This window comes from Convolutriloba macropyga, chromosome 6, assembly GCF_964194025.1.
Source record: "Convolutriloba macropyga chromosome 6, txConMacr16.3, whole genome shotgun sequence".
NCBI lineage: Eukaryota > Metazoa > Xenacoelomorpha > Acoela > Convolutidae > Convolutriloba > Convolutriloba macropyga.
Window position 1 is genome coordinate 70,762,215 of NC_134473.1, and position 14,465 is coordinate 70,776,679.

Consider the following 14,465-nt stretch of genomic DNA (forward strand, 5'->3'; position numbering starts at 1 on the left):
ATCAACAAATGCTGCAAATGTTTGATCCATATCATGTCCACAAAAAAATCGTCCACTATTGTTACAACTTTCATCACTTTTTGATGCCCGGGAGGAGGTTTCACCCCCTATTTCACCCCTAATTAGCGGGGATTAGGGTGTATTCCGGGAAAATCCTCCCCCCCCCCCCCCCCCCCCCCCCCGGGTGGGCACTTATACATTGTTTGAGTTAAAAAGGGGGGATTATACCGATTTTGATGTACGGACGGCAAACAAGTTTCGGTTTTGATGTCAGTGACCAACGCTTCATTGCCTATTTTAAGGGGTCACAGGACGGCATGAGTGATGACCTTCAATTTTTCAATCTACGGAAATGTGAGCTGAGAAATAGATTGTCAGGGTCAACCTTCAGTTGCTCCATTGTAGATAGCAATGGTAAATAAGATCTCCGCGCAGTTTTTAAGGGCTGTGGAAAAACCATATCTTCTCAGTTAGCGTTTTGCGCCTTCCACTTTACCATTTTAAAGGAAGCGAGGGCAAAATATTTTTATTAATCGGATGTAGGTTCGGCTAAAACGCTTGAAAAATTTATTTAAAAGCGAAAGAAAAGCATAAATTGAAACTCGTTGGCACCGAATTATTACTATCGAAAAAGAAGGAAGCCTCAGAATCAAAAACAATCTTAGCAAAATGTTTTTTGGGAAAAAACTTTGATAGTTGAATAAAATATTGAAAACTTGAAATTTTTAAAACTTTTATTTTTTCAATTTGAATATTCAACGTTTCTTTGATATCTTCACTTGTATTCCCCCCTCCTCACTTTAAATTCCCCCATCCTAATTTCAAATGGTCTTAGTTAATGAGTAGCCTAACTGCAATTGTTCTGTGTTAGGTACGCGGTTGCATCGTCTAACTAGAATTTCGGCAATGTTACTACTTAGTTGTTCCGACCCCTCTTGAGGGGGGAGGAACTATATACTCAAATGTTTTTTTTTTGTTCAGACAATTTTGGCCGATCGATATAATAATCGTAGAGAGTTGTGACTGCTATCATTAAAAAGTCCGTCCAGCTTAGAATATGGAATTAAAAACTTTTTTCTTCAATTTTCGATTTTTATAGAGAGTTATCGAGGTTTAAAATTATTGAATATTAGACGTAATTCAGCTGTTTTTATTAACATTTTTGACCAAATATTTGTCAATTTTGACCAAATTTTCGTGAATTTTGCTAAAATTTGTTTAAAATATGAACTGTAGTGTTATTGATTTTATCTCTGGGGGAGGGTTGCTGAATTGTTCGATCCGAGTTTATGGCCAGAATTTGTAATAATTTTTCAAAAAATGGCTTTTTTTAGCCCCTTTGTTTCAAATTTGCTGAAAAAAAGAAACCTTAAAACTGCGGTCATATTCTTCATTAGCTCAAAAAAGAGCCAGTTGTACTCCCGCCTGCTGTAAGAATCTTCTGGAATTTTAATTTTGCCAATTTTTTTAAATTTAAACTCGATAATTATACAAAATGCTTTTTTTTGACAAACTGAAAAATTTTGTATGGAATTGTTCTATTTCGCAACCATTTCATTAATTGAGTGTCTTTGTTAGACGCTAGGTAAAATCTGGGCTAATCTTGATCTCACCATGGATCCTGATGATAAAATTTTTTTTAGATTTCAATGGGGCGCGACCTTTTTCTCAAAATATTTCCGCTATGTAAATGTTTTTTATTTAATCTACGAACAAAAAATTCAAATCAGGGCCTAAATAATGACAGATACTTTTTACAAAAAATGAGACTCAAAGAGATTGTATCATGGTTTCAGAGTTAATGTCATGGTTTTTATGGCTCTGGCCAATTGTTTTCGTAAATTTTTATGGAGTTCTTGCGTTTTGGTTTCAGTTCTTATACTTTTTGTAGCCCAATGATTTAGTGTCCCCAATCAAAGATCCAGTCAATTTTTAGAAGGCACAAGAGAACCTAGACATTTTTTTTCCAGTTGTTATCTAATGTCTGCAATGACTTGGATTATATTCGTTTTTAGAAAAAATAGGTGAAACTTTGAAATTTGCCACTTTTTTAACTTATTTCGCTCAATTTCGGGCGCAATCTCTTCCTGTGAGTTATAGATAAATGCCGGTTTTGTATCTAACTGACCGTTTCTTTATTTTGGTACTACGCAATTTCAATTTTCTTTTATTTTTGATCATAATTGCATATTGTATGTGTTCCTACTGTTTCATCGTCGAATGAATTACCACTTTATTGATAGTTACAATTTTAAAAAAGCACTGTAGGAAATTGTTCAACGTTGGAAAAAAGCGTATCTGGTTATGTTAACTGTTTTTATTGAAAAGTTTATGCTCTTTGGGCTGAGACATAGTTATCTCGGAAAATTTGTGGCTTTTTTATTTTGCCTATGTTTGTCTTTCTTTTCCCTAAAAGTACGCCATTTACCCAATAAGGATTGCTTTTTTGCTTCCACAAGAAGTATAACTCAACCTAGTTAAAGATTTCAGTTTACAGCTGTTTGTTTTAATGACTTTCAAATTAAATAATTTTTTTTCTGTCTCCTTCTAGGTTTAATTTTTCGTCACCATGTAACACAGCCTCACTCATTAAGAGTATCAATTACACTTGTTGATTCCAATTTTGTTCCCGCTGAGTTATATGTTGTGACTGATTGCTTTGACCATCTAGTTTCATGAATATTCTTAAGATTTTGATACTGTTCAATTTTTGGGTTTCTTTTTGTTGTCATGTCTAAGTAGTCCTTTTATAAAAGACACTTGTTGATGTTAAGATGAAGGGAAAATGACAATTTACTGTTTCTGCAGGTAAAAATCGAGAATTGGATGATGACATGTCTCAATTCCTTCCTATGTAGATATAAATGAACATTTTAGTGATTTCAGTTGATATCTAATGACATTAATAACTGTGAAATTAAATATTTTCAAAAATGGAAAAGTTTTTTTGAACTTCGCATTTATTTGCTTTTTTGTTGACTTGTAAACCAGTCGCATTGTTGTCAAGTCCCTGATTTTATCTAGTGAAAATAGGTTAAATTGTTTTGTTTTGGTTTTTATCCGATGTGAGTTTGATTTTGTTACAATCTTTTCTATTGTAGACATCGAGTTTTGGTCGAAATTAATTTTTGTTTTTTGATTATTTTTTTGTCCTTTCTGTTATTCCTATTATCAACAATTCTTAGCAGTCCTCTAGCTTTGCATTATCGTATTTCATCGGTTGTTTATTGAACGATGTGTATGTTTTTGATAGTTTTCTATCTCATCGTCATTTGGTAGCCAATTAAGTCAAGAATATGGGTAAGCGGGGTCGGAACATTATGTGTTTACGCACATTACCGAGTCTACCTGTTTTGGTTGCAAATCAACTAATTCATTCGTTCAATTCCAGACCATTTGTTGCTAAATTTATGTATTGCAAAATTTTTCCATACTGACTTCGAGAATCCGATTTGGACAAAAAAATAAATGAAGACTTTTCAAAAAGTTATAAACACGAAAAGTTAACATTTGGAATAATTTGTTTCAGTGGAACCTGACCAGACGTTGTTTGGTCCTCAAGTTGGTTGTCCTCAAGTTGGGTATATTGCCGTTCATGGTGTCAGGACAATTTACCCATTTTCATTTTACCCTATGCAAACTTACCCAATTTAAACTAATGCTAAATTTACCAGAACTACTATTTAGCCAACTATAAAATAAATGGCCCGTGGGACTTGATATGAAAGTATAACAATTAACCAAACATGGGATTATATTATCCACAAATAGTTTAAATCATCCTTGTAATAGCGACTGCTAATTTGTAATCTGATAATTGAACGAAGAGATCAAACAGCATTGGGTAAAATGGCATTGGGTAAAATGAAATTGCGTAAAATGTCATGTAACCGCCATTCATGGGTACCCTTTATGACTCAAGTTCTCCGAGTTCATTAACAGACTTTGGTTCACCTTTTTCACTCGTTCAAAACAATTATATGCCACTATTTTGCATATGATTGCAAAATATTGCTCTGTTTTCTGAATTTTTTGGCTTGTCATTAGAATTTGAGAACAATACTGTACAAGTAAAGTCGATGTTTACCTCTTTTTTGACTCGTAAAGTCTTTTCACAAATTCCAAGCCTCGGCTAGAGTATATAGTGAGACATTTAGATTTCACACAAACACGCACACACACACACACACATACACACACACGCACGCACGCACATACACACACTCACATTCACGCGCATACACATTAACAGCAGCGGCCGCGCGCGCAAGCATACGAACAGACACGCAAAAATACGATTGTCCTGTCAATATTTTTCGAACAGACAAAATATATCGGACAAAAATATTGACAGGACAGAAAAGTGGGCAAGCACCACAATAAAGGGCAGCTGCACGAGAAGGCGGATGGTGACAAATACGACTGTGGTCAGAAAGTGGAGATAGGGGAGCCACTGTGCAGGTTGCAGGAGGCATTACAAGGTTAGACAAGCACTCTTTTATACGAACAAAATAAGCTGCAAGTTTTTAGAGAGATTTGAGAGTGGTATGAACTTATTTAGATTCCTATAAAAGAAAGGGTGGTAAGAATATAACACGACTTGAACATACGGGAACTAACCCGTCCCGATTGGAAAAATGGGTTAAAGAAGGCTGAGGTGTGCGCTCGAAATTGTCCTGATCAGACCCTATGAAGCGCACAGCTGACTATTTTGCACTCGAGATTACAGGGGCATTTAGAGCACAGAAGCGCACTTGAGCAAAGTTTAATTTGAGCGCGAATGAGTCTGATCATCAACGGCTTTGAGCGCAATTGGGTCTGATTGTAAACAGCTTCAAGCGCAACTTGGTCTGATCATAAACGGTTGGAGTGCATTTGGGTCTGATCATAAAGGGTTCGAGCGCAACTGAGTCCTATCAGAAAAGATTTCGAGTGCATTTTTTTTCCAAATTTTGTGTATCTTTTTTACTGAGACATGTCGCCTCTACCAAGATACAACAGTATAGAAGCGTTCTGATCAGAGAATCATCTAAAGTCCGATGGGACTGATCAGAACCAGAGGGTCCAGTTGATAGCAAATGCCGGTCCCCTTAGATAATTTTAATCAACTGTAGATTGAAACGTTTCTTATGGAAAGCTGTATAAGTTCATCCATTGAGTCAGATTTATGCACTAACGGTATGCAAAATAAATCATTTCCCCAGCGGCTAAGTTTTATTTTTCTTGGCAAAACTTTCGGCATTGGCGCTTCCATAGTTGAGTATGTTACTGCAAACATCAATTTTCATGATATGAAGTTATTAAAGCAAAATTAAGAAATTTGCTCATAATTAAAATCATTCTCTGATCAGACTAATTCGAGCGCAATTGAGTCTGGTCATTAACGGCTTCAAGCGCAAGTGAGTCTGATCTTAATTGGTTCGAATGCAATTGGATATGATCATAAATGGTTCGAGAGCAAGTTTTCGATAATCTTGCGCTCGAGGTCCTGCGATCAGAGAGCATTTCGAGCTCAACTGAGTCTGATCAGAAACTATTTCGAACTCAGAAACATTCGAGCGCAGGTGGGTCTGATCAGGAATGCAGATCTTTTTGAGCGCACAGAAACTTTTGAGCGCGCTTGAGTTTGATCACGGACCAATTTGAATGCACTTCGAGTGCACAGAAACTGTCGAGCGCGGTTGAGTCTGATCAGAGGCACCTTCGGTTTGGGACGGTCTGGTCAGAGGCATTTTCGGTCTGGGACGGTCTGATTAAGACGATTTAGAGTACACACCTCAGCCTGGGAAACCATCCCAATAAGAGGCGGTTGTGAGCGTAAAAATCTTGAGCGTAATTTAACCTGATTAGAGATAATTTGTAGGTTATTAAAGCTGTCCAAAAAAACTTCGATTGAATCAAAATGACAAAGAGGTCATATTAGTCAGGGCGGTAGGATTAGAGGTTATTATTGTCTAGGTGGGTTGAACTGAGGTTGTTTGCATCTGACGTCATCCTTGATCTTTATTCAGGCGAGCACAAGTTGTTTGTGGCTCATTCGCACTGTCAGCTTGCATTGGCGGATGAGTTCATCAGAGGCATTGGGGGATGGCGACACAAAAAGGACGCCGAGAGACTCAAGATACTCCTCCTCATGGTAGTCGCAACACCTGTTTGGATACTGGGTAAGATCTGGACCCTTTCATGATATTCAAAAAATCAAAAATAACATTAAACACGCACGTGTACGTGTACGTTTCAAAATGCCAGAGATTAGAAAATGTCAGTCTGCAGTGCCAGAAGCTAAAATGCCAGAGGTTCCTGTATACTTAGCTATTTACCATAAAATCTATTGTACCCCCCCCCCCCCCCCCCAACTTAGTGGGCACATTTTATTAACGCCCCAAGCAATATTTTCTTACACAGTAACGTGTTATATCACAACAGATAACTTGTAAGTGAAGTGGCGGTCATAAAAACACTGGGGGGGGGGGGGGGGGGGGTACAAAATAGACCCGTTTCTTTTTCGGTGGTCTACCAGGGTAACACGAAAATTATTTGCCAATTACAGGTTTGCTCCTCCTTCCACCTTCCGCCAAGACGGACAAATTCCTAAAAATCCCTCTGATGAAGTTCGTAGCCAATATCTCCTGCCACATTGTGTTCATCTGTGTGATGACCTGGAGCCAGGTTAAGCTGCAGCCCCCCGTGCCCGGGGATTTGGGGGGCAACTCATTCAGACACGGACAGGCGATCAAGTGGTATGAAGTTCTCATATTCATGTGGATGGTGGGGAGTATGTGGAGAGAACTGCAGGAAATGAAGGCCAAGGGTATTTGGGCTAATTTCTTACGTTTTGTGTATCGCACCAAAACTTTCGGATCTTTTCCGTTTGTGCCCCCCCATTACGTTATGCAACCCAAGTTACAGAGCAGGTGCCATTACATAGTAGATAATTATGTAAAAATATGACACGTGCGCCTGGGGTGTGCAAATAATATGACCCACTAAGCTGGGGGGGGGGGGCACAAACGGAAAAGATCCAAACTTTTTTACGTTTACTGCCGACGATACCCTGGTTGAGGTACCAGATCAAAACGACTTCTGATCGTACCTTGAAGAGCGTAGCTTTTACTTTTGGTTTAAAAAATGACAGGTGATGGAAAAAAGCAGGCTAATTTCCCAGTGCGCGACCCCACGCGGGGACTCCCAAGATCCTGGGAAAATGACGCAACTTCTTGAAAGATCGTGCCAAGATCTTAGAAACGCTCGGCTGAAACTTTTACGCACTTGGAAACGCTCGCGTGGGAATCAACGCAAGTTCTTGCCAATATCCTGGAAACCCTCGTGTGGTTCTTGGAGAATCCAAGATCTTGCGTGGTCTTGGCGTGGATGTCGTCGGTTCGAGCACTGTGATCAGAGGCGAATTTGAGTGCAGTACGTAAGCAAAGAAGAATCGTGCGCAGAATAATCTGCTAAGATATATTTTAGAAATATATGATTTGAGGTGATTTCTAAGACGTCATTTTTTGTAGTGAGCAAACTGACCATACCGAAGCTTGCTCGGTTTGCAAACTTTAAAGACCAATTTTTGCGTTTTATTTTAAAAAAAATGGCGGCTGGAATATCAGTGTAATATTGAAACTCAAAAATTTTAGGTGCTGCTACGTACTTACGTGACCTTTGGAATTTTTGGGACTTCACAATCGCCATCACATTCTTCGTAGCCAGTGTCGCCCGGATCAACGATTCTCTGGACCCCCGCCCCGAACTGAAAGGTCTGGAACGCGACAAGTGGAACTTCTTCGACAATCTGCTGATATATGAAGCCGGAATCTGCCTCGGGACCTTGACGGCAGTTAACCGAATTTTGTACTATTTCTCGGCTAGCCGACTTCTGGGGAAATTGCAAATGAGTCTGGCGTCTTCTTTGATTGAGATTACAAAGTTTATGGCTCTTTTTCTGATCATGTACTTCTCGTTTGCGAGTGCGACTAACAGTTTGTACTGGAAGGACCAATTGGTTGCCCAAACTCAATGCAGCAAGGTTAAATCTTTAACTGGAACTGTTTTCGGGCCTTTCCCATTATACCTCCCCCCCCCGCCCCAAGAAATTATTGCCCCGAAAAGAAGTTGAAGCTCTGACCGTATTTAATAATTGAGTAATTTGCCACTTTGTCAAAACAAACGGGATAAACTATTAAAACATGAGGGTTTTTAGTCGTTGTTCATCGACCGCTCTTAGATTATTGATAAACTCTAAAAATGCGGTTCAGCGAAGTTGCCAAGGAAGCTTTACGAGGAAGAAATTTATGGCCAGAAGCAGGGTAATTTTGGGAGTTTTGGATCTTTCAACCAATGGGAGGGCCTGAGAGGTTTTGGGCTCATTTTTTGGGTTTTTTCTTTATAGCCAACCCTCCCGCTTAGTAGTCATATAACCTATCCCCCATCATGATAATTACACCATAATGGAACCCATGAATTTGTGGGTGGGGTGGGGGGAGGGGCTGTAATCGAAAAGACCCATATTTTTAAGGTGTTAAACGAATTTTTAAATAAAATTAGTGGCTGGTGAAACATTAAAAACCGGCTTTCTCGTATGATCTGAATTCAGAATTAACTCCATGAAAACTGGTTTTGCAAGATTTTGTATATCTGACGCAATCTTATTTAGGCTGCTTCAAACGACTCTTTAGCGTGTCCTTTGCTTGTTCGGCAGAAATACGAACGACACGAGTTCCAATTCACGACACTGGGTGGCTGCTTATACCAGTTATACTGGACAATATTTGGATACTCCAGTCTCGTTTTCGCTTCAAAAGTCTACCCTTATTGGACAATTCACACTCTTGTTGGCTCAATTCTTTTCGTCCTTTTCAATTTTCTGGCTGTTGTTGTTTTGCTGAATGTTCTGGTCGGCATGATTACAAAAACGTTGGACAGCATTGAGGAAAATATTGACACGGAGTGGAAGTTTTCACGTTCGGGTATTTACGCCGACTTCATTTCGGACGACTCGCGGCTTCCTTCGCCTTTCAATGTCTTTCCATCAGTTCGGAAGTTGCTGAGATTGCTGAACAAACTGGATTCAATGTGTTTTAATTTGAAGTGGTTGAATTATGCTGCTGACCCAGAGTATAGAGTGAAAGTTAGGAAAAAGAAAGTGGGTAAGTGATATGTGCAAACTTAATACCCCCCCCCCACCCCCCCCCCCCCCTTGTGAAAAAGTTTTTGTTTCCACCAGACTGGGTGAACATACTAATTCGTGCTGTTGCAGTGATTTTGGGTTGCTTTTATTAGGCTAGGTTATGCAATCCGGTGTCAGGACAGTTTACCTAATTCCATTTTACCCAATGCCATTATACCCAATGCTATTTTACCCAATGCCAATTTACCCAATGCCATTATACCCAATGCCATTTTACCCAATGCCATTATACCCAATGCCATTTTACCCAATGCCATTATACCCACTGCCATTTTACCCAACGCCATTATACCCAATGCCATTTTACCCAATGCCATTATACCTAATACCATTTTACCCAATGCCAACTTACCCAATTTACCCTATTGCTAAATTAACCAGAACGACCATTTAGCCGACTATAAAATAAATGGCCAGTGGGACTTGATATGAAACTATCGCAACCGAACATGGGATTATAATGTCCACAAATATTTTAAATCATCCTTCTAATAGCGACTGCTAATTTGTTATCGGATAATTGAACGAAAAGATCAAAGGGCATTGGGTAAGTTGGTATTGGGTAAAAAAATGGCATATGGTAAAATGGCATTGGGTAAAATAGCAGGTTGGGTAAAATGGTATTGCGTAAAATGGCATTGGGTAAAATGGCATTGGGTAAATGGCATTGGGTAAAATTGCATTGGGTAAAATGGCATTGGTTAAAATGGCATTGGGTAAATGGCATTGGGTAAAATTGCATTGGGTAAAATAGCAGGTTGGGTAAAATGGCATTGGGTAAATGGCATTGGGTAAAATGGAATTGGGTAAAATGGCATTGGGTAAATGGCATTGGGTAAAATTGCATTGGGTAAAATAGCAGGTTGGGTAAAATGGCGTAGGGTAAAATGGCATTGGGTAAATGGCATTGGTAAATGGCATTGGGTAAATGGCATTGGGTAAAATAGCAGGTTGGGTAAAATGGCATTGGGTAAAATGGCATTGCGTAAAAGGCATTGGGTAAAATTGCATTGGGTACAATAGCAGGTTGGGCAAAATGGCTTTGGGTAAAATGGCATTGGGTAAATGGCATTGGGTAAAATTGCATTGGGTAAAATAGCAGGCTGGGTAAAATGGCGTAGGGTAAAATGGCATTGGGTAAATGGCATTGGGTAAAATTGCATTGGGTACAATAGCAGGTTGGGTAAAATGGCTGAAGTTAAAATGGCATTGGGTAAATGGCATTGGGTAAAATTGCATCGGGTACAATAGCAGGTTGGGTAAAATGGCATTGGGTAAAATGGCATTGGGTAAATGGCATTGGGTAAAATTGCATTGGGTACAAAAGCAGGTTGGGTAAAATGGCTGAAGGTAAAATGGCATTGGGTAAATGGCATTGGGTAAAATTGCGTTGGGTACAATAGCAGGTTGGGTAAAATGGCATTGTGTAAAATGGCATTGGGTAAATGGCATTGGGTAAAATTGCATTGGGTACAAAAGCAGTTTGGGTAAAATGGCTGAAGGTAAAATGGCATTAGGTAAATGGCATTGGGTAAAATTGCATTGGGTACAATAGCAGGTTGGGTAAAATGGCATTGGGTAAAATGGCATTGGGTAAATGGCATTGGGTAAAATTGCATTGGGTACAATAGCAGGTTGGGTAAAATGGCTGAAGGTAAAATGGCATTGGGTAAATGGCAGTGGGTAAAATTGCATTGGGTACAATAGCAGGTTGGGCAAAATGGCTTTGGGTAAAATGGCATTGGGTAAATGGCATTGGGTAAAATTGCATTGGGTACAAAAGCAGGTTGGGTAAATTGGCGCAGGGTAAAATGGCATTGGGTAAATGGCATTGGGTAAAATTGCATTGGGTACAATAGCAGGTTGGGTAAAATGGCATTGGGTAAAATGGCATTGGGTGAATTGTCATGTAACTTAAAATCCATTAACAAAACATTATGAAGACGATTAAACTTCTATCTGGAGGGCGGGGGTTGTGTTGGGGTTGGTCAAACTGTCAGATAATCGTGAAAAAAATGTGAACAGAAATCGCCAGTTATCCAGTTAAGCACATTAAACTTCAGCTTTTGGCACTCCAGTTACGCGATTTTCTTTGATTACAGGTCTCCTATTAATACTATAGATCGGATTTATAAATTTACCGAGCCAACTTCGAATCCACTTCAATGAGCGTTTTTAGAACAAAAACTGTTTTATTGGATTTTTTTCTCAAAATAACTTTTGAAACATGAAAAGTTTGCAGCGCAGACTGCAATTTTTGCGGTCAAAATCACCAAGATCAATTAAACAGAATAAAATCAAGAATTTTAGTCAAATCCCGTGATTAGCAGTGGAACAAATATTCATCGCAAATTTATTTTAAAGATATGATGCGATGAATTTGGTGAATTTTTTCTAAGAAATGCGTTAAGTTTAGCAGAGAATTTTTTATGACTCGCCACATCCATTTTTTTCCCATCTTATTCGCCGCATCCATCGCTTTTCATCACAAAAGCTAGAATTCATGCTTCGACTCCTGAAAACATTTTTTCAATGTTTTTTTTCCCATTTCTAGCTCAGGAACGTCTGAACTCAATCTTAAAAGCGATGAAAGACCAACACATGCGCAACCAAATCAAAACGGAGAAGAAAGAAGAACTTCGAAGCGATGACTTGACAGCACTTAGACATGACGTCAGTGGACTAAAATTCGAGTTGCTCAGCTACGTTAAGCACGTTCCAAAGATAGTCGCAAAGCTGAACGAAGGTCAGACAAGGGTGATTGAACAGATTCGGGTTGCTCATGAGAACCACGACAGGAATTCTGTCAAACTTCATGAACAAAAGTTACTAATGGCTGAGATGCATGACGAACATACACAGGTAATATTTCTCAGAATAATAGGACACAAAATTTGTATCCTTATTAACCACATTAACTTGATAAATGTGGTTCTAAATTTAACAAATTTTCTAAATTTATCAAGTTTTTGGCAAATTTTCTAAACTTTGTTTCCATTTTTTTGGGATATGCATACTTTATTTTTTTAGCTTACTTCTCACTGTAAGCTAGCTCCCTCTGAATCCTTGCCTTATGCTATGCACGCACTAATGAAACAATCAAATATGCATAATTTAGCCCGAAATTTTTATAAAATGTTGGTTTTAAGTGTAAAATACAATCTAAGACAAGAACGATGTCTGTTTTGCTAAGACAAAACGCAAACACTTTCGTGCTTGTTCCCATTTCTCATATTTTTCACGTTCTTTTGGTTTCAAATTTAAGGATTTTCTTTTCTTTTTTGTTTTGAAACTTAGGAAGTTTTGAGGTTGTCGGTTTTTGAAGGTTATTGAAAGGTTCAACATTATCGCTATCAGGGTCTAAATTTTTAAATTTTCATCACTAATGGCCATGATAGAACTAAGAAGTAATAGCCAATTAATGAATTAAAGTCTCGTTCTTCAAACAATTTTTTTTCCATTTCACAACAATTCGGTTTCATGTTTATAGTTGACTATTTTTATGGTGACGACAGTAGTATATAATACCTACGTAAAGAAGGGGGGGGGGTTATCATTCGACTCTTAACCATAGGATAATAGGTAGTGGCGGTTAAGTGGGAATAGGATAGGCGGGATAAAATCTTTCCGCCGCTGTTTATATCCCTCTCCTATTCAATCATTCCCTTTTGAGTCTTGCCGCTTTTGTTTCCCTTTAACTTTGCCTTCTGTCTCGCCGCTTGCTTTTGATTTCAAAACACTCAAACAAATTAAATTAAAACCAAATATCACACTGCATGCAAAATCAATACTGGTTCAGTTTTGCGTGTCTCTCTCTGGGCAATTAAATTTAATTATGCACACTAATATCGCCTTGCAGTTTTGCACACTGGGCCCTCTGACTCGCTTTCACTTGCTTCTTCTGCCTCAAAATTAATGAACGGATTATCGGGCGTAGAGTTTTCTTCAAAACTGGCATCGAAATCAACGATATCGCTACTTTCAATATCCGAATCATTTATATTCTGAGCAGCGACAAAACCGGGGTCTGGTGGTTGCCATGTGTTGGAGCTTTGGGTGGTATCTGGAGAGGAATGTGGTACAACAAAACTGTTATCCCAATCTGGGCTAGAGCTCAAAAGTAAGTCGCTAAAATCGTCATAATCCCATTCCACATCGTCGTTATTCCAATCAATTTCATCGATAGCATAATCGACAATTTCATAATGGCCAAACGGGAGGGTTTTTGTGCCATCGGGTAGTATATAGCGCTTGGCGCTTGTTGTCAAAAGCTGACAGACAAATTTTGTTTGTAGTAACTGTCTGCAGCCTGTGGTGGTCGGACACAATCCTGGTGTTCTCTGAGCGCAGGTGGTTTCCAGTGCTGAGAGTGTTTAGGAAGTCGACGTGGCGAAGATGTTGTTGTGCGGCCCTCGTCACCCCTTTTGCTGAAAGTTTTCGACAACCTAAAAGAAAGAAAGAAATGAGAAAAATTAGGTGCTATTATAATTACTAACCCCCTATGTAAATATAATACGATTTAACACCTTCCAGATGCCTATTAACCCAATACGAATTTTTATACAACAACTAACAATTTTGTTTTATGAGAGAATAAACTTACTTTTTGACAGGATGGAGTACAGCTTCGGCTTCAAACAGATAAAGTCAGTAATATAGTCGCCGGCGAATTCGTCCTTGTATTTGAGGACGACTCTTTTGTTAGTGGTATCGTAAAGAAAGTGATTGGGCGGGTAATTTGAGAAATCAAAATGACTTAATACTGACTGAGGCTTCTGCGATAACTCTGTATAAAAATCGTCGCTTTTTATCGCATAAAGGAGACTATCTGTATCTCTGTAAAGAAGGCGACAATTAAAGTTGGGGCGCATCACATTGTAATGGAATGAGTACATGTGGAATTTTGCAAGATCTAATATAGTCGCTCCCACAATAGTGGGAGTGTTCCAATAAATGGACTTTGGTCGTGTGGTCAAGGCTGCTAAATTCTCCCCAAAGATCATATAGCGATCAAACTCAAATCTGGATATTATCTTCAGCGCATGCTCGGCATCTCGTGAGATTGTTATTTTATTTCTGCGTCTTTTCGATTCGCAGTTTTTACCATAAACTGCATTATTCATCAGTTTATAAAAGTTCTCTTCAAACTTGTTTGACGCAACTTGCCGCTTTTCACTATTTAGTGTAATGTATGGCGACAGCCAGTTTTCTTGTCGAAATTGAAGCACTCTGTGAACTTTCCTGATTACCAAGCCGAGTTGGACATAAAGTTTCAGCA

General features: G+C 38.8%; 1 protein-coding gene across 1 annotated transcript in view; it reads left to right on the top strand.

Annotated features, from left to right (window-relative positions):
* Positions 1-14,465, top strand: part of LOC142341392 (uncharacterized) — a 71,775-nt gene that overhangs the window by 33,014 nt on the left and 24,296 nt on the right. The window contains exons 7-12 of the mRNA XM_075392320.1: positions 4,355-4,481; positions 6,012-6,164; positions 6,551-6,811; positions 7,638-8,026; positions 8,654-9,146; positions 11,742-12,049. Of these exons, the coding sequence (XP_075248435.1) occupies positions 4,355-4,481; positions 6,012-6,164; positions 6,551-6,811; positions 7,638-8,026; positions 8,654-9,146; positions 11,742-12,049 (1,731 nt within the window). The remainder of the gene's footprint in view (positions 1-4,354; positions 4,482-6,011; positions 6,165-6,550; positions 6,812-7,637; positions 8,027-8,653; positions 9,147-11,741; positions 12,050-14,465) is intronic.